The 21,255-nt window shown below is 40.7% G+C and overlaps 1 protein-coding gene across 5 annotated transcripts in view; it reads right to left on the bottom strand.

The window, feature by feature from the left end:
- Positions 1–21,255, bottom strand: part of Specc1 (sperm antigen with calponin homology and coiled-coil domains 1) — a 246,676-nt gene that overhangs the window by 6,834 nt on the left and 218,587 nt on the right. For all 5 annotated transcript variants that reach the window (XM_042673715.1, XM_042673718.1, XM_042673716.1 and 2 more), the window contains 2 exons: positions 12,760–12,876; positions 5,550–5,609 (listed from right to left, as the gene is read on the bottom strand). In XM_042673715.1, coding sequence (XP_042529649.1) covers positions 5,550–5,609; positions 12,760–12,876 — 177 coding nt within the window. The remainder of the gene's footprint in view (positions 1–5,549; positions 5,610–12,759; positions 12,877–21,255) is intronic.

Raw genomic sequence — 21,255 nt, 5'->3', positions numbered from 1 at the left:
TATTTAGAAAACCACAAAACACTTATAAAAGAAATTAAAGATTTAAATAAGTAAAAATATATTCTGTGCTCATGGATTGAAAGAGAACATTATAAATATGTTAATTATTCTTACTTTGTTATAGACCTACAGTGCCAATCACAATTATTTTTTGGTAGACAAACTGACTCTAAAGTCCATAAAAGCAAAATTACTACAAAACAATTCTAAAATGATCAACAAAAGGGACTAAATTTTCATTTTTTAAATAAGGTTATATTAATGAAGGCAGTATGATATTGGTAAAAGATAGATGTGTAGATCAATGGAACAAAATGGAGCCTAGAAAGAGAGCCACAGAAATATAGTCAATTTATTTATTTATTTTTACAAAGGAAATTCAGTAGAGAAAGAATAGCATTTAAATAATGGCACTGGATTGGAAGCCCACATGTGAAAATGAATGAACAAGAGAGACTAAACTATAAGCTGCCGGGGGGGGGGGGGGGGGGGGGGGGGCGCGGGGCGCTGGTGGTTTGCTCCTGTAATCCTATCTACTTAGGAAGCAGGATTTGACAAGTAAAGTTCAAAGCCAGTACAAGCAAATAAATCTGGGAGACTCATACCTCCAATCAACCAGCAAAAAAAAAAAAAAAGGAAGGGTACAAAGAGTACAGCTTCAGCCTTGAATGAAAAAAACAAGTTAAGAGTGCAGTCTTGAGAGTTCAAGCCTTATTGTCAGCACACAAAAAGGGATTAAACATCTACTTTATTGCTTACACACAAATTAATTCAAAGTAGATAAGAACCCAAAATTTAAAAATTTGAAAGTTCTATAAAAAAATACAGGAGAGAATCTATATGGGTTGGGCAATTAGATTTTAAGATTCAATGTCAAATATATGATTAAGAAAGAAAAAAATTGGGCTGGGAATGTGGCTTAGTGGTAGAGTGCTTGCCTAGCATGCATGAAACTCTGGACTCAATTCCTTAGTACCACATAAACAGAAAAAGCCAGAAGTGGTGCTGTGGTTCAAGTGGTAGAGCACTAGTCTTGAGCAAAAGAAGCTCAGAGGCAGTGCCCAAGCCCCGAGTTCAAGCCCAGGACTGGCAAAAAAAAAAAAAAAAAAAAGATAAAACTGGCTTTATCAAAATGAACAACTTTGCTATCTGTAATCCTAACTACTCAGAAGGCTAAGAGCAAGAGGATCAAGGTTTGATGCCAGCTTAGGCAGAAGTCTATAACAGTAAATATCCAAAATAACCAGTAAAAAGTAGGGATAGAAGTGTGGTTTAAATGGTATAGTGCCAGCAGAGTGAGCAAGCAAACCAAGCAGCACTATGATGTACTGAGTTCAGACCATAGTACCAAAAAATGAAGCAAAATAAAATTTCTTCTCTGAGAAGGAGACTGAAAAGAACAACCACCAACTGGGAGAGACTATTTAAAAATCAAATGTATGATAAAGAGTATATCCAGTATATACAACTTATTTGATGCAACAAGAAAAAAAGAATATTATTTAGAAATGAGCAAAAGACCAATAGATAGTAGATCAAAGAAGATAGGTAGTAAATAAGAATCTGAAAAAAAGCCTAATATAATTTGCTAATAGAGAAGTACCAACTCAAACAACACTGATCTCAGTTGAAAGCTGTCCTAGGCAGGAAAGTCTGAGACTCTTAGTTCTAACTTACCACCAAAAAGCCAGAAGTGCAACTGTGGCTTAACTGGTACAGTGCTAGCCTTGAGCAAAAAAAGCAAAGCTCAAGGATAGCATCTAGGCCCTATGTTCAAGCCCCAGACCAGCACATCAAACAAAAACAAAATCCATTGTAATCCTATCACTTGGCCTTCCTTCCTTATATTTGTTGCTTTATTGAAACAGTTATTTTCATTTGGCCATCTAATGAGTTTGAACGTAGGTCTCTATTTGTGCATGATCTAATGTTGGGGCCTGAATCCAACCAAAAATAGTCTTGGAGGACTCAATTTTTGTTTTTTTCTGAATGAAGCAACAAACCAAAATGGAAACAAACTGCAGGATCTCTCTGGATATTTACAACTGCTTCTACCCATTTTTTTCGTTGGAGACAGAATCTTGCATACCCAGGTTGTCCTCAATGCTGTTCTATATCCTGTCTCCTGAGAACTGAGTTCTGGGGGCTCCTTCCTGCACCCTCTACCTTGACAGCTGCCATGCTGTGGGCTTTTGCATCATTCATCTGGCAAAGAGAAGCAAGTTCTACAACCCACATGAAGCTGATTCTGATCTTCATGGCCAATTCTGAGTAACAGCAACCTTTGCAACCTGTCTGCACATTCTGATGCAAAGAACCCACACTCCCATCTCTATCCCTAATCCCAGGGTTTAGGATGGGTAGCCATAGCATGGATTTGAGCAGGATAAATACAAAAGTGTGAGATACTGAAAACAGAAAAAAAAAAAACCAGAAGATAAAAAAACTAGCCAGTTTGGGAAGGTGGCTCAGTGGTAGAGTGCTTGCCTTGCATGCATGAGACCCTGGGTTTGATTCCTCAGCATCACATAAGCAGAAAGAGCCGGAAGTGGCGCTGTGGTTCAAGTGGTAGAGCGCTAGCCTTGAGCTGAAAAGCAAAGGGACAGTGCCCAGGCCCAGAATTCATGCCTCACAACCGGCAAAAAAAAAAAAAAAAAAAAGTTCTAGCCAACATGAAAATGAACTTGATTTGGAAAACACTGGCTAAGCATTTTCTCAGTACCCCAGTGTTGATGAACTTATACACTATACAACAGATCCCTTGAATGCATATATTACCAAACAACAGTTTGCAACTTAGCAATGTTCTAAGAGCTTCTAGTCATAAAAAACTAATGCACTTGCACCCCATGTTCATGGCAGCATGATTCACAATAGGTGAGCTGTGGAAGCAACCCTAGAGTCCAATAATAAATGAAGGATAAGGGAATGGGAATATATGCACAGTGCCATAAGGTTTGGCTTTAAAAAGGAGGCTAATTCTAACATATCCTAAACACAGATGAACCCTGAGGATACTGCAATGCATTAAACAACCCAATCATGGGAACAAATAGGGAATGACAAAGAACATCTATATGAGGCACCAAAAGTAAGTATATGTAGAGACAGAAAGGGGAAAGGTGGCTGTCAGGGGCTGAAGGTGGGGAGGGAAGTTAATGTTTAACAGGGAAGGAGTTTCGGTTTTGCAAGATGAAGGAGGTCAAGGAGGAGGTGCTAGCTGCACAATAATGTGAATGTTAGTTACTATCTCTTAAAATGATTAAGATGGTAAATCTTAACTGAGAAACATGAAGAAATAACTGCAATATTTATTGATTCATGAATAAATGATTCATAAATGTTTATTTTAAAAGACCACTAAAAAAAAGCCTGGACTTCTTGCTCTCGAAAGCTCACAGTCTGGCGGAGGTGAGGGTGAGATATGTCATATAATCAGATGAATTACTATATAATGAGGCATTGATACTGCACTGTGAAGGTGGACACAGCTGTCATGGATGCAGGGTTACCTAGTGGTTGTGAACCTGGGCTCTGGAGATTACCTGCCTGACTCTCATCTTGGCTCTCATCAATCAGGTGATCTTTTATTCACCACAGGTGGCCATGTCCCTTGCACATTCCACGTAGCCTGTAGGGCTGTGAGGGTCCAGAGGGCCGATACATGGGAAAAGCTCAGAATGGAGCATGGCACACAGGAAAGAGAGGACAAATGTTTTGTGTAACGAATGTGGTGTGTACTGAAGTGCACATTACAAACTATACCACAAAGTAAGCTCAGTCATGCCTAAGGATCAGTTTGCTACTCCCAAATCCTGAGTCATGATGACCTTGCTCCAAGAGTGTGACAATGGGAAGACTGTGTGATGCTATCAATGAGCAAAGTCCTGTGGACTAAATAAATGATCAGGGCAGTAGTGTACCTTTCCAAATCATGGACAGGCCAGCCCTGGAGAACACATGTTCTTGCTGCTCTGTAATTCTTCTACTCAAGTCTTTCTACAAGGAGCTGTATACCTTGTGCTGTAGCACCCTCAACACTCATTACACAGTGCCTGAAGGAAGAATGCTTTCTAACAGTTAGATGTTTAGAAGCTTTATCTGATCCCTTTTCCAAAGTCTCTCTCCTTTTAATACTACTGGTTTTTTTCTTACAATTTCTAATCTATTTTCTTTTCTTTTTCCCTTCTCTCCCTCTCCCTCCTCTGTCTCTCTCTCTCTCTCCCCCCTCCCTCCTGAAAGGGCTTTATTATGTTGCCTTGACTGGGCTGAAACTCAAAATCGTCTAGCCTGTCTCTAGAGCAGCTGGGATTACAGCTGTGTACTACAACACCTAGTCTCCTATCTCTTCCGTACGTTAACGGTAGTCATTGTGAAGTTTCTTATTATTTATTATCTGAAGTTCTGGTAAATAATCCTTGCTTGTATCTGATGGCTAGCTCAAGTCAGTACTTTTTTTTTTGAGTGGTATGTAATCTGGCTTGTGAACATAGTTCCATCAGCTATTAACTGTAGGAGTCTCCCATATAGAAGATAAGGGTTTGTGTAGCACACTAAATCTCACCTGGCCCTTTTCTTTTTTTTTATTTAATTTTAAAATTATTATTATAAAGGTGATGTACAGAGGGGCTACAGTTACATAAGTCAGACAGAGTATTTTTTTTATTTTCTTAAAAACATCACCCCCAAAATAATCCAAGGTACATTTTCATCTCTCTGAATGCAGGTATAGTTTTTTAAAGCTCTGCTTTCATTATGAAGAATAGTATACTATGATCTTTGGTTTTATACAGGGGTCACAATACAAATGCTTTGTGTAGGAGCTTAGGTCCTAGTTTCTGTGTGGGCATTAAATAAAGCCTGCAGCCATTTAGGCCTATTAGGTATCTATTGATTATATGTCCCAATCTACCCCACCCACTTCTACCCTTGGGGTGGCTATGGTTAGCTAATACCTGAAGATTTGGTTTTCACTTCCTCAAATTTCTAGCATCTGCTTATTTCATATTCTTTCTTGAGCACTCAGCCTTGTCCTGAAATTTTTTTAAAAATGACCTTTCATGGAGATTTCTAAATGATTTGAACATGAATTTTAATGATAATTCAGCCCATTGTACTTCCAAACTGGAATTTATTCATATGAAAATCTTAATTTAAAAACTCTCAACCATATGTGATCAAACAAACTAGATAACGTTACATTAGAAATCATAATTAGGGCTGGGAAGGTGGCTCAGTGGTAGAGCACTTGCCTTGCATGCCTGAGGCCCTGGATTCGATTCCTCAGCACCACATAAAAAAGAAAAAAGCCGGAAGTGGCGCTGTGGCTCAAGTTGTAGAGCGCTAGCCTTGAGCTGAAGAGCTGAGGGACAGCACCCAGGCCCAGAGTTCAGGCCCCACGAACAGACTCCCCCCCCCCAAAAAAAATCATAATTAACAGATCTGCAAATGGATTTCAGAGCTGTACAACACATTGTTTAGTAGATAACCAAGTCCTTTCCCATGCAAATAGAATAAAGTGATACAAGAATACCAGCTCAGGTACTTACCAGACTGGGCTTGATGCCTACACTTCCAGCTGCTTCAAATGCCAGCAAGAGATTCCTTTTCTAGGTTAAAAAGACAAGAGATGGGAATCATCAACTGAAAATAGCTACTTTTGCTAGTAAAGGACATTAACTGGCATTCGTTATAGATTATCTATAGATTATAAACTACTATAAAACCAATGATAGTAAATCAAATACACAATCAATAGTCTCAGTTTCAGGGGAAAAAAAAGATTAACAGGTTACTACTGCCACTGAAAAAAATACTAGTTGACACTTAAATTTTGTTGCTTTGATATTTTTTGCCTTTACAAGATGTATGACATCCACCCCATAACAAAGCTGGCACTGTATAAAACATATCATTCATATATATACACACAGAGACACACAATCCTGGTCTATAAGAACCACTTTTTAATTCCTTATTTCTTCTGGTGAGGTTATCTCAACTACCTCTGCAATGTGCTTACACCACAATTTCTTTATTTCAAAAACAGAGGTTTTTATCTACCTGACTTCCCCCAAGGTAAAGGACAGAGGTTCCATATACCCCCCTCTTCTCCCCTTTGCTATAGACTTCTAGCTCCTTCTAGGTCCCTTTACTAGGGAGAGTACAAACTTAAACAACATCCCTAAGCTTCTTTCCCAACGGATCACTGACAAGGTTTGTTGACTTTACACATGTAGGAGGAAGTTCTTGTATTTGCTCTACTTCAGCAAGTTTCTCATCTAGCTTGTTAAAACTTAGAACATTGCTTCTCTTTCTGGGGGCACAATTAAGTCCTCTGTCTCTTCTCCCAGGATGATTCTGAAGCTGAAAACAACAATCAGTCTTTACTCAGAAATGAGAGCCAAGACTGACTTCTTGTCTAGTGTGCCAAGATCACGATCCTGTGACACTCAGGAAACGGTTTCAAAAAGACTTTCCCTTTTTGGTTATTCTACCCATCTTTTAAGATTACACTTTACAGTGCCTCCATATTTAGAAGTGAGCTTTCTTCAAGCTTTTCTCCCTCTTCCCCATGATTGTTTTTGCTTGTTTTCAGTTTTTTCTTAGTGAGCAACACTTTACATTTTTTTACTGTCTGGCTTCTTGTTCATCCTAACAATTGCTCAAAGCTCCTAATATTTCCTTGCGGCCCCAAACTAAGAGCTTGCCTCAGTGGATCATAGTTTCCTTGTGTAGCATCTCAGTTTCTCCTTTTTAAAATCCTCCACCATTATCACTCAAAGAAAGTCTCTAACTTGACTCAAATTTTGGATTACACCCTTCTCATGAAAGTATACTCATAGTTTCCTATAAGAAAAGGTGTGTGTGTGTGTGTATGTGGTGGGGGAAACATTTTCAGTTTTATAATGAAACATTTCAATTTTATATCTGAAACATTTTCAATTTAACATATGAACAGTTTTCTTTTCTGGTATCATACTTAGTTACAGTTTGGCTGGTCAGTTACAGTGGGTTGAAAAACTCTTTCCTTAAAATGTTGATATCATCCTTCCCCGAAGTTCAGCTCTATGGTTTATAGCTTCTTCTTGAGGCTCATCTCAGCTATTCTCTAATAGTTCTTTGGACCTGATGGACTCAAGCATCTTTCCATCCTGCCTGCATGTCTCCATGATTCACGTCAATGCCATTAGGATTATTAAAATTTAAATAGTTATATTAAGCATAATTGAAAGACCAATGTTCCTGTACATATTTGTTTTATGTTCTTCAGTGTAATATTGCAATTTAATACACTTGGATTTTATACATAAGCTGAACCCAGGAGTAGATCCTGTCTCTTAAAAAAAAGAGAGAAACCAGATGAAAAGAAATCTAGCACATTCATCTATACACATCAAATTATCTAGAAACTTTTAAATTCTCAAAATGCATTACTTCAGAGCCAAGAGCATGGCTCACTGGTAAAAGTACAAGCATGTATATAAGCTTGGGTTCAATCCCCAGCACCATAAGTAAGTAAAGGTAAAATAAACTAAAAAGATAATAAGAGGCTTTTAGACACAATTTTTTTTTTTTGGGTCTGGTCATGGGGCCTGAACTCTGGGCCTGGGCGCTGTCCCTCAGCTCTTCAGCTCAAGGCTAGCGCTCTACCACTTGAGCCATAGTGCCACTTCCGGCTTTTTTCTTTTTGCTTATGTGGTGCTGAGGAATGGAACCCAGGGCCTCAAGCATGCAAGGCAAGTGCTCTACCACTGAGCCACCTTCCCAGCCCTAGACACAATTTTATACTCTTTGCTGTTTTCCCCATGGATTTTATTCTGCCCTTGCCTTAACCATCTGGCCTGAGACTAAAGAGTTTCCCTGATGCTTAAGCCAACTGGCTGATCTGAAAACCAGGTCAGAGAAAAAAAACGAAAAACAACAACAAAACAGAAAAACATGGAGATTCATGTTTTCTTCCAGCCTATGGTTGAGGGCTTGAGAAGCTGTTGCTCTGTGGTGATCCTGCCCAAGCCTCCAACCTTTTTCCTTGACATTAAGGAAATTGGTGGGATGAATGGAAACCTCAAGCCTGTCTCCACAGCTCTGCTCTGTGTGTGGAGAGCTGGAAATCTGTACCCCTTCCTTCCAGGGGAGCAGTCTCTTAACATGGTGCTAATGAGGCCTCTGCTCTAATTTTTTTTTTTGTAAAGATACTATACAGAGGGTTACAGTTACATGAGTAAGGTAATGAGTACACTTCCTATTGAGCATTGTTACCCCCTCCATTGTTTTCCCCCTACCATCCCTTCCCTTCCTACCTTCCCCAAGGTTCTTTTTTTTTTTTGATTGTGATCAAGTGATTACATAATTTCCTGAATTTCACAGTATTGTGGAATAATGGTGCTCATTTAAAGTCACAGGCTCATTCTACCTATCCTGGAGCAAATTGTCTATCACAGTCCATAACATATAACGGTGTACACATGTTATACACCATACATGTGATCAGCAGCATGGGGATATTTAGTAGTGGTTTGACCAGATGAGTGGGAGTTCTTTGTTTCTTAAGTCCTGTTAGTTTTGTCGTATCACCTAACATTTTGGATTTAGCATCCACTTATCAGGGAGACCATGTACCGTTTGTCTCTTTGCTCTTGGCTTACCTTGCTCAACATGATTCCTTCTAGCTCCATCCATTTCCCTGTAAATGCCATTATTTTGTCATTTCTAATGGCTGCATAATATTCCATTGTGTATAGATACCACAATTTTTTGATCCATTCATCTGTGGTAGGGCATCTGGGTTGTTTCCATATCCTAGCTATTGTGAACAGTGCTGCAATAAACACGGAGGTGCACGTGTCCTTGTATATTGGTTCCTGTTGTTCAGCGTAGATGCCTAGAAGTGGTATGACTGGGTCGTAAGGGAGGTCAATCTTTAGCTTTCTAAGGACCCTCCAGACTGCTTTCCAAAGTGGTTGTATAAGTGTACATTCCCACCAGCAGTGTAATAGGGTTCCTCTTTTTCCACATCCCCTCCAGCATTTGTCATTGGCTGATTTGTGGATGTGGGACATTCTGACTGGGGTAGGGTGATATCTCAGGGTTGTCTTTATTTGTGTTTCCTTCACCACCAGGGATGATGAACATTTCCTCATGTGTTTCTTTGCCATTTTTATTTCTTCATTTGAGAAGTCCCTCTTTAGTTCCCTTTCCCATTTAGTAATTGGTTTGTTAGGTTTGGGAGGGATTAGTTTCTTGAGTTCCCTGTATATACAGGATGTTAACCCCTTGTCTGATATATTGCTGGTAAATATTTTTTCCCAATTAGTTGGTTGTCTTTCTAGCTTGGTTGTGATAGATTTAGCTGTGCTCTGCTCTAATTTTAAAGTCCCTTTAGTTAGAGGAATGAAGGAGGGCCAGTTTTGAGGTTTCTATTACTTAGGATGCAAAGATACAAACATTTTTATGGCTACTGAACTTGAATGCCAGCTTGTTTACTAAAATGATACACCAGTTTTCAGTTTCAGAAATAGTATACTTAACTGTTTATTTTCCTTGTACCCTTACCTGCACAGAATACTGTAATTTCCAAAAGTCTCTGTCAACTTGACTTTATTGTTTTAATTTATATTGCAGGATTACTAGTAAGGTCTAAGGAGAAGGTTGAGGTCTCCCTCCCCCCTCCCCCCCCACTTCTCTTTCTTTCCAGTTCTGGGTTTTAACCTAAGGGCCTTGAATTATTAATGCTTGGCTTCCATTCCCCACATGAATGCTGCTCTACCACTTAAGCCATACTTCTAGTTTGGATATTTTGCTGGTTAACTGGACATAAGAGTCTCAGGGATTTGTCAGCCGGGTTGGATGTGAACCATGATTTTTAGGTCACAGCCTCCTGAGTAGCTAGGATTATAGGTATGATCCACTAGTGCCTGGCTTAGGAGAAGGCATTTCTAAGCCAAAAAATTTTGTGAGCTGTCCCAAGATCCTCTAGTATGTTTCTAAGCAGAGATAAACAAAGGGCAAATAGTCTACATCGAAAATGATCACAGAAAAACATGGAACATGGAACCAAGAGGGCTGACTTGGTTCTTATTTTGTTGGCAGCAGGACACAGTAACAAAAGTGTCACTACCTTAATGGTGGGAGGTAGTGGTACTGACAGGAACAGCTGAGGGAGTGTGTTTCAGAGGGCTCAGGGGCTCCATGGGCTTGCTTTGTGAGCTCCATTTCAGTTGCAAGTCTATCCACATGGGTAGGGACAAAGGCGTAGACTGCTCTACATTTTGCCTGGGCAAAAGTAGACCCTAATTAGAAAAATAAAAATAAAAAGGCTGGAATCTGGCTCAAGTGGTAAAGTGCATGTCTAACAAGTATGAGGCCCTGGTTAAAACCCTAGAACCACCAAAGCCAGAAAAGTTCAACCAGATGCATGGGAAATAGATCCCTGATCCTGTAAGGAAAATAGGGCAGCACTGTGACACTGGCATGCATGTCTATATTTCCATATCTGGAAACCGGAAGACTTGTGGGTAGCTGGGGCAGGTGGACATCACAGGATGAGAACTCCAGGATCCAGAGCAAGACGAAGACATTTTGGTCATCAGGAAGCAATGCTCAGATTTCAAGTGTAAAAGCAAACACTTGCAGGTTTCCAACAGATCTGTGGTGATTTGAGGGCTATTCATGGAGAACAAACACATCACTCTGAAGAAACAGGTTTCAGGGTGTATATGTGTACAAGCATTAGGAGAATCTTATTATTTTGAAGTTTTTACACCTACTATTGAATTATTTTTGTGATGTCATACCAGAAAGACAGAGACTGAAATATCAAGAGGTGGAGAGGGTACAGATGCCTTGGCTGTGGTCAGATTCTGGCTTTCCCTGTGTCTCATGTGTGTGGCTCTTGGCCTCTGTGATAGCTGTGGTCCCAACTCTACTCTCTGGTTGTCTCTCCTAGTTCTTCTGCTAGGTCAGCCTCCTCTACCCAGACCACGAACATGAGCCCTCAAAGTTTGACCTCAATCCTCTCTATGTTTCTGCTCTGGTTTAGATATAGTATAAGTATGTCCCCAAACGGTTCATGTTCTGGGAGCTTGACCCCCAGTGTAGAGGCACTGAGACATGAGGGCCAGTGAGAGTTAACTAGGTTATTTTGGGTAATAATCTCAGAAGAGATTAATGTAGTTCTCTTGAGAGCTGATTAGTTATGACCAATTGTTACAAAAAGAGTACATTTGGCTTCCTGTTTCACCCTGTGCTATCTTCTGCACATACTCCCACTACTGTGATGTCATCCACCATTATAAAGCCATCTACCACCATGCTCTCATCAGAGCTCCAATACATGGACCTATCTCAATCTTGGACTTTCAACATCTATTCTTTATAAAGTCTCAGGTATCTTATTAAAACAATAAAAGCTGATGAAGACAGTTTCCCTTAAGATCTAGGGTCTGGGTAGTCTTGAATCTCACAGATTTAAATACCAAAGCTATATACCTGTCTAATTCAGCAGCCACTTAAGATACTTGACTATTGAAATTGAAATTAATTAATTATAACAGATACAAGATACATTTCATGGTCTCAACATGTGGATGAACCAGGTTAGCCTGGTATTTATGAGTCTTATGATTGCTGGGATTATAGGTATCTACCACACCTAATTTACCATGTCTTTAATGTAATAATGTGTACTCTGATCTCTAAATATGTGATATAATATACAAGTTTTCTTACTTGAGCAAGGAACTCGTTTTGGTGGGGCTTGGTGGTTCTTTAGGATAAACTTTACTTTGTTGTACTGGGGGTCAAAGCCATCAAACCCAGGCCTATCCACGGGCTAGACAATTTGCTCGGCCACTGAGCTATACCTCCAGCCCTGGAACAGACTTTGGTAAATGCTGGTCAAGGTCTTAAAGCCACAAGGTGTAAGATTCCATCAAAGTTTTGTCTGGAAAGTGGGTGATAATATTATGAGTGCTTACAAGCTGCTTTTGCTGAAAGGTATGAGCTTCTCACATACCTCCAAAAGAGGAACTGAAAACAGAAGAAAAGTTTGGCATCTCCGCATCTGTTTCACTGTTGTCTCCTTTACTCTGAGTCTCTTTCCCTGCAATTGCTTTGGATGGTAGGAACAGCAGGACTGATGGATAAACATCTTGTGATAAGAGTTAAAACTTCCTCCCTTACCCAGTGACTTTCAGACTAGTCTACTCAACTGATAACAGTGATAACTCTGGAACTCCTCAGTAAGGATCACTGAGGCCACACTTTTCCTGGGACTGCTTCATGCTTACATTTAACTCTTGCCCCCTACTCAAATTCTTCCTCCAAACCTAAAGCTCATGAGGATGGGCTGAGGTGCTGATTGCCTTTTTGCACAATATGTCCATGCTGTGTAACAGGGCACCTACCACGGCTCCCCTTCTTATTTGGTGTACTGGGATAAATGGCCAGACATGACATGTGACCCCAAGGAGTTGAGCCTTTTTTGACCAAGCACTCTTGGATACGACAGGAACTTCTAGCAGCTGTAGTTAATAAGCCATTATGTTGTTTCTCTAGGTAACAGATGTGCACTGAGAATGAGGCTGAGAAATATGTGCTGAGGTTGGGACTGCACTGTACAGTCCCATACTCTGTTGTCATCTGTGCCAGTTATGGAAATGATAATGTCTACTACAATTCTATCAATGGGATGTACCAATGGTTAGGCGTTCCCTTGATTTCCAGGAGAAGAAGCAGGGTTGCTGGGCCATGACTTACTTTCTCCTGACTGTTGAGCTCCTGGTATGGGATGTGGGCAGGCAGGTAGGTGTGGAGCAGAGCACAGAAGGCCAGCCCATCACTCCAGCTGCTGCTGAAATTGGTGATGTCAATATTCTGTAGAAGGAGAAAAACAATGTTAACCTCCAAATTGTGCAATGTTACAGGATACGGGGAGAGTGTTCCGATGGGTAAATCTTTGGTCTTGGTAAGGCAATGTAAGACTGAATTACCCGAATTTCCTGAAGTACATTAATTTAGGTACCCAAAATGGCCTATTGCAGTCCAAATTCACTCATAGGCTAGTATGGAAAGAAAAGACTTTAGCAAGCAAAACAGTAGGAAATTCCTCTCCTCCCCCTGGGAAAGGCATTAAAGCCTGTGATACATCCATCAGATTAACTTTACATATCCCAGCATTTCCCACACTTATTTTGCCAAAAACAAGAATTGCCATCATCATCATCATCATCATCATCATCATCATCATCATCATCTCTATAACCCAATCAACAAGCAGACAGATGCAACAAGAAAGTAAAGCCATGACTGGGCCTTGGCTTGCTCCTGCAGCTGCCCTCCCTCTCTCCTGTGGAGAGGCTCTCAAGGGAAGAGAGAGCTCTTCAGGCTCAACAGCCTCCCTGTTAGCTCAATAAAGAAGCAGGGATCACGAGGTTTTATGTGGTGGTGAAATGGAACTTCTCTACTGCTTGCTACCCATGACAAGGGAGCTAAAATCCCCCTTTAAAGAGCCTAAAGTAGCTCCAGGGTAGCTCCTCTGCTTCAGTTCTCCTATGTTTCCTACTGACCTATATAGGTTTCCTTCTCTGGGCTCACAAAGCCTGTCAGGTCCTGAGGCCTGGTAATACTTGCATGCTTAGGTAGTTCTATATTATATTAGGCTGCTCAAATATACTGAATGAACTATGAAGGAGGTCTGCAAAGATCTGCAGAAGTGGGGACCAGCTGGAGCCTATCTGAGTTTTAAGTTGGTTCTGGGCACAGTTTAAGGGCCACATGAGGAGTTGAGTATATGTATAATGCTCCTTCATACAATCCTCACACCATTACTGGGGATTGGGGGGAGGCAAGAAAGCCTTCCTGCTCCTCAGGACACTATCCTGGAGAAAGGGGAGCCTAAAAAGCTTGCAAAGAGGAAGAGGGGTGACAGTGGCTGGCTCCTTCTGATGGAGCAGACCCTGGGAGCCCCTACCCCCTCTGCACAAATGGCCAAGGCAACACTATAACTTGTCTACCCTAACTACAGGGGCAAGGTGGTGTAAGTGTTTCCATCAGAGGCAATCTGCCACTTAAAAGGACAGGTTAGGGAAAAAGATAAGTTGGGGAATGAATAGGGAAACTTTAAGAAACTCTATTCAAAGTATGTGCAAAGAAATTTTGGAAAATACAACATAAGTGGAAATATATAATAAAATACAGTATAATGATTCCTGTAGAATTTCCTTAGGGACTTTGGGAGCAAATGGCTTATGATCTTATTTGGACTTCCTTCCTTCCTTCCTTCCTTTCTCTTTGTAATACTGGGGTTTAAACTCAGGACCTCACACTTGCTAGGCAGGTGCTTTACCACTTGAGTCAATCTTTTTGCATTTAATTTTCAGAGACAGTCTTCTGCTTATTGTCTGGGACTGGTCTTGGACTCTGATCCTGCTGCCTATGCCTCCTGACTAGCTGGGATTATAGATGTGCTCCCCAACTTTTGGTTTGTTCTTTGAGATAGGATCTCACCACCCTTTTGCTTAGGTTGGCCTTAAATCATGATCCTCTTTATCTCTGCTGCCCAAATAGCTGGGATTATAGTAATGACCCATAGTGTCTAGCTCATTTTAGTGTTTTATTTAGATTTCCAGTTAGTTTCAGCTATCTAGGCCCTAAAAATGAAGCTGGTCAAATGCCTCATTTGATAGATAAAGAAATGAAGGCTAGAAGAGGTGGTGTGACATAAGTGCTTCATCTCAACAGTGTAAACATGAGAAATCCAAGTTCCCACTTTCCTATCAAACTGGAGCTCAGGATGAGCCTGGTGGACGCTAGAGGCTCTGTACAAAGCACAGGCGGTTGGACATGTCCCAGAGAAGGAGATCTTGCTGAAAGTAACATAGCCTCTCCATTCTGTTTTTCATGACTCAAGCACAACCAACTTGCAACAGTTGCTGAGCACCAGTGTTTCCTAAAAGTCTGAGAATGCCTTTGTTGCAAGGAACCCACCTCTGTTTTCAAGTCACTTGTGTAATAGCCAGGACCACTTGTTCAGCCGCTACCCAGTGAGGGCTGGACACTACATTAGAGGCAGTAAACACTTGGATTTTTTAGTGCATTAAGGAAAGCAGAGGAAAGAAATAAGAGGGGAAAGCCGGGCACTGGTGGCTCATGCCTGTAATCCTAGCTACTCAGGAGCTGAGATCTGAGGATCGCGGTTCAAAGCCAGCCCGGGCAGGAGAGACCGTGAGACTCCTATCTCCAATAAACCACCAGAAAACTGGAAGTGGCACTGTAGCTCAAGTGGTAGAGCGCTTGCCCTGAACTGAAGAGCTGAGGGACAGCGCCCAGGCCCAGACTTCAAGCCCCACAGCTGACCAAAAAAAAAAAAAAAAGAAATAGGAGGGGAAGGCATGACCTATATAAGCAGCGAAACCACACACTGTGGACTTAAACCCTGGGGAAGGGACAAGGAAGCTCAGTCCAGCCTTGGGGGATGCAGAATATTATATCTCTTACAAAAATTAAGTTCCCTTCCTTTTTTCGTCCTTCCACCCATTTCCTTCCCTTCCTCCTTTTGGTATGCACTGTTAGGGCTACTCAGACCCTTTATATGTAATACATTTAAAACTTGTTATGCCTTTCTCTTCCCAAAACACAAGAATATTTTATATAACAGGCTGCATAAGACTCTACCTTAAATCTATCTCTCAAGTGTCTGTGGCTTAGAGGAGGGAAAGCAGATTTTCTCCCAGAAGTCACCAGTTTTTATGGTTTATGATGGCCCTTAGTCAGCTATGCAAATGGAAACAAATACACAGCACAATTGAGCATTTTCCTTCTCCAGGCAATGTTGATGTCTACCATCTCATTTTACATAGGCTGGTGAATGATCAAGATAAAAGCTCCATGAGGCCAGTCACCTGTGGTTAATGCCTGTAATCCTCGCTACTAAGAGGCTGAGATCTGAAGATTGCAGTTTGAAGTTTGAAGCTAGCCCTGTCTCCTGTCTGAGAAACTCGTATCTCCAATTAACCAAACACATGTGCTTGCGCGCAAACACACACACACACACACACACACACACACACACACACACACACACACACACACACACACACACACACACACACACACACACACACACACACACACACACACACACACACACACACACGCCCTGGAAGAGAGCTGCGGCTCAAGTGGAAGAGCATTAGCCTTGAGCAAAAAAACTCAGAGCCACACCCAGGCCCAGAGTTCAAGCCCCAGGACACACACAAAAAATAAAAGTCCCTCGATTGTGAGTCCTATAGTCTAAGCTCTACTTTCTCACCACTCGGTCAGATGGGGTCAAGGAGAAAGGATACACAAATGAAGAGAAGAGGGGGAAAATGCAGTCAAGAATCTAATGTACATGCTACAAAATTAAGAAGAGTGAGGGAAAGAGTGAAGAGGGGAGGGATGGGTGAGAATGTTGAAAGGGATGACATTGATCAAGATATATTGTTAAATGGTAACTCCTTTGTACAACTACTTAAAGGTAATAAAAAATAAAGTGGTATCTTAAAAAAAAAAAAAAACCCTGCCAAACATAGTAAGTAATACTATACCTATTTTATCTACAAGAGAGCTATAGCAAAAGGACATATTTTTAGGGCCAGAGTCAGGCTGGGAGTCAGCACAATTCTGAAGCACACATGCAGTTTGCTGTGGAGAAGGGAGAGTAGGAGACAGGACAGCTAAGCATGAGCTCAGTGCATTTTTCTCTACATATTCAGAACAAACATAAACAAAAAGCAGAGCTGGGAGACAGCACATTCTAGAGAGAATCAGGGTAGCACTTTGTTTCCTTAATTTTGTGAGTTAAAAAAACTAGACTCAAGGGGAGAACCAATGAAACAGCGATAGACACAAGACAATATGTTGGAAATGATCTATAGAACTTTGGCGGGGGAGGGGAAGGGAAAGAGGGAGAAAAATGAAGGAAGAGGTAACAAATTTGACAAGAAATGTACTTACTACCTTACTTATGTAACTGTAATCCCTTGTGCATTACCTTGACAATAAAAAAAAAAAGAAAAGAAAAAGAAACTAGACTCATGTTCTCTGAGGCACAGGCTCTGGGGTAGACAGCATTGCTCTCCTTGATGTTCAACGTTAATGGGCCGAGGAACTTCTCTGCCTAAAACTGGCTAGATTCTGTCTCTGTCTTCCATTCTTCCCAAATTTAATTAATAGCTAAAGCTTTTAAAACTTGCTAAATCTTTCCCTTCCTCCGAACATAAGAACATTTTGTGCTACCATTTAAAAGACTGTGAAACAAAAATGACCGGGAAAATTGGAACAAACCAAACAGGAGTCACTCAGGCTAAATGCCCATTATCCAACAACAAGGAGGGAGGGAGATCCCCCCACAGGATAGTTTTTCCTGAAAACAGGAGATTCCTGTTGTTCTGAGTCAGCATAATAGGAACTACCCTCTGCTCTCTTCCTTACAAAAAAGTAACCCCTTAAGTGCAGGTTGTTAACCAGTGAGCTATATTTGTACTGTTCTTTTCCTTATTTCTACCCTATATACCCAATAGTCTGCCAGCGCAGCTCTCACTCTCTTTTTCGTCAGGAAATATTATTTTTTTACATGTAAACTATATTCTTTATGTTGAAAGATTTTGCTATTTGGACCTTGGTAAAGATGAGGGAAGTCAGTTATGATTTATAATATACTCATTCCAAGAACATTACACTGTCAAGAAAAACCTTACTGTTTGGAATTGCTGGGTAGAACAATTTCAATTCTTGTTCCCTGAGTGCCATTTCAAATGGTCACTTAATTTCATTTAAGCACCAACAGTGTCAATAATTGCAAACTCAATATAGCTGGCTGGAAACCTGTGTATCTTGTTAAATAAGAGAATGACTGTTGACCTGCAAAGCATTATGCAGATTTCAGTGATTGCTTTTGCTGAAATTATCACAGAAGTATCTTCATCACAAATTGCTGGGGACTATTTCCGTGAGCTATGAGACATACACTTGTGAATGAGGAGCTAGCTGATGTGGTAGGCCACAATCTTACCATGCTCATTTGCTTTACATGGATGCAAGATGAATCACAGAATAGCTGAGTTAACATGTGCCTCGTCAGATGTTTCCCTCTCATTTTGTAGGAGCATATGGCTCACACTGCAGATCCCCTGTGGAGCTGTGAAGTACACTGCATCCAGGTTCAAAGGATGCAAAGAAGTTAAGATCCCACTGAGCAGAAGGGAGAAAGAGCTAAAGAACTAGGCTTTGTGGGGTTAGCTGGGTCTTTTTGGCTAAAGGACGTCTCAGATATAAAAGATATAATATTTGAAGTATGTCCAAAACAGATTACTTAGAAGAAACATAGAAATTTGTCTTTCACAATGCTGCAAAAGTCATTTGAGAAAAATGAATACTAAGACCCTGTTTAGTGAATATCCAAATCTAGCCTTCTGGAATGATTGAGAGTGTGGCCACTGTTCTAGAAGGGTGAGTGCAAGAGACAGAACACAGGAGAAACCAACAACCCCGATCATTTGCTTCTAGAAAAGTCATCTTATTTGACTTTGGTTGCCTGGAAACACCAACATTTGGTGGAAACAACAAGAGAGAAACTGCAGAGCACATACTGACATGTTCAACTACACCAAGGATTACAGCTGGATCTGGATGCTGATTTACCTCATTCCCACCACTCTATTTTTGCCTCCTCATAGAGGAGCCATCTAAGCTTTCTGTGAATGGACAGACTATGTACTTAGTGCCAAAGCTCAGAAACAGTTAAAAAGGGCTGAGATTCTGGTGAAAGGGAAGGAGAAAGACTAGAAAACACAGTATGTTCACTTCTGTAAGAATTGGCTGTCTCAGGCTCATGATGACCTAAACATCCTCACTCCCTGGGGGCTCTCTGGGCCTTTTCTTCCTATGTCTTTATTGGCACAGCTGTGGAATCAGATCAAGTTGTTGTGTTTGTTTTGGAAATGTAACAACTTATCACTAAGGTTCAGTACATAGAATATGAGTCCAGGGAGGACAAAACTTTGAGGATTTGGTGAGAGAGAATACAGAGTGCACAACTAATTTGGATCATGTGAACTCAGAACAAATGCTGCCTGCAATCTCCTCCCTGCATGTGTATTCAGTGTTCATTCCTTGTCTCAGACAAATATTATATAGCTACACAATTCTACTTTCTCTCCTCTGATCTCAGGCTATCTAGTCAACCTCAAGTGAACCTGAACTTTAGATGGATGGCACAGCCCTTGGGTCATGGGCACATGGAGACCTGCACAGTCTTTTGGCCCTCTTTCTGAAAAAGCTTCCTTCCTTATTTCTGCTATTCCATCCCATATAATTAGCTATTTCTGCTTCCTTCTCTGGCTGCTCCCTCCTCAGCCACTGTGTCCTGTACTGTGGTGTACTTCTTTATGTACTTGCTCCCTATACTGAAATGTGGGAAGTGTGGCTAGGCAGAGGGATCATCTTAGGGAGAATAAACTGACAAAATATAAAACTCAAAATGTATAAAGGAAAGAACTATTAAGTTTCAATATATGACAAAAATTAACAGCAGTAAAATATAGCCAACGACTAACAGAATCTATTTCTACAATCAATAATAAAGAGCTACGTGGGGGAGGGGGACATGGGAAGGGGAAATAAAGGAGGAGGCAACAATGTTTGATAAGAAATGTACTCACTATCTTGCCCATGTAATTGTAACCCCTCTATATGGTATTTTCACAATTAAAAAAAAAAAAGAGCTACATGCTGGTGAATCATGCCTGTAATTCCAGCTACTCAAGAGGCTGAGATATATGAATCCTGGTTTGAAGCCAGCTTAGGGGGAAAAAAAAGAATGACCCAACTCCAATTACCCAACAAAAATCTGGAAATGGAAAATGACACTGTGGCTCAAGTGGTAGAGTGCTCACCTTGGGCTGAAGAGTTCAGGGACAGTGTCCAGGCCCAGAGTTCAATCCCCAGGACTGGCACCAAAAAAAAAAGAGAAAGAAAAGAAAGAACTCATGTAAAAAATGGAAGAAGATGAATTAACAATGGCCCAAGGATGAAATTAATCTGAAACACAAAATGAGATATTCACTATCAGCACTACCAAAAAGAAGGTGAGGTAGGGCAGGGCAGAAATTCAAGCCAAACAGATAAAATAATCATTAACTTGGTGGCCAACAGCAGATGTACCCCAGCTTGAGGCAGACCAGTGTCTTATCTCTTACTGTCCAGAAGTCCCTAGCATAAGGCAGCTACTACATCAGGGCCAGTTCCAATCTGGAAGACTGTGCCCCTGGGAGGTGGCATCGGGGGGTCTCTTTGGCAAATTACTCCTTTCCACCTTTTCCCTTGCCTTAGAACCTTAATCTTTTAAACTGATAGTTAAGCTCTAACATGAATGTTCCCCATCACGACTGAACTTCATACATACACTGAACGGTCTTTACAGATCCTGAACCCAGATGTGTAAATCTCAATGAGAAATCACAAAATTCATGAACAAACAAGACAACATGCTACTCTCAAAAATTAACAGCACAGGGGGAAGATCTAAGTGAGAATGAAGAGGAAGGGAGGCTAAACTAAAGAATTATTAAAGCAATGATGACAGAATGGCCAATAGAAGAAAAGAAAAAAAGAACAGATGTATAAACAACTAAAAGAATTCAAAGAGAAGGCAGCCAAAAAGCAAGAGAAAATGAAAAAAAAAATTCAAGACATGCCAAATAGTAACAAAGAGTCCAGAAGCTTGAAGAGCTCCATCTCCCTGTTAAAAAACAAAGTTGAAAGCATAGACAATAGAAGGAAAGAATCTGAAGCAGGATTTTAGGAGATGAAGATACAGCAGAGGAATTAGAACATGAAGACATGGAAAAAAAAATGATCAGAACATACCAACAGGATATTCAAGAATTAGCAGGTTCAGCTAAAAGATCTAATCTATGCATAATTGGGATAGACAAGGGAAAAGAACTAAAAACTCAAGGCACTGAGAACCTAATCAACAAAATATCAGAAAACGTTTTCCACCTCAACAAAAAGAATCTCATCCATCTGACAGAAGCATACAGAACTCCTGCAGACAAGAAAAGTGAAGAAACACTCCCAGACACATTTTTGTGAAAAATTTGTACTTAAAACACAAGGAAGTTAGATCTGTGGAGGAGGGATCCAAGATAGTGGATTAGAGACAAAGCAATACCAGACCTCTATCTACTCATTCTGAAATACAAAGCTCTA

Source organism: Dipodomys spectabilis, unplaced genomic scaffold (assembly GCF_019054845.1).
Source record: "Dipodomys spectabilis isolate Male_0828 unplaced genomic scaffold, ASM1905484v1 ptg000018l, whole genome shotgun sequence".
In the NCBI taxonomy this organism is placed as follows: domain Eukaryota; kingdom Metazoa; phylum Chordata; class Mammalia; order Rodentia; family Heteromyidae; genus Dipodomys; species Dipodomys spectabilis.
Note: the sequence above shows the minus strand (reverse complement) of the source record. Positions and strands in the feature narration are given on the sequence as shown.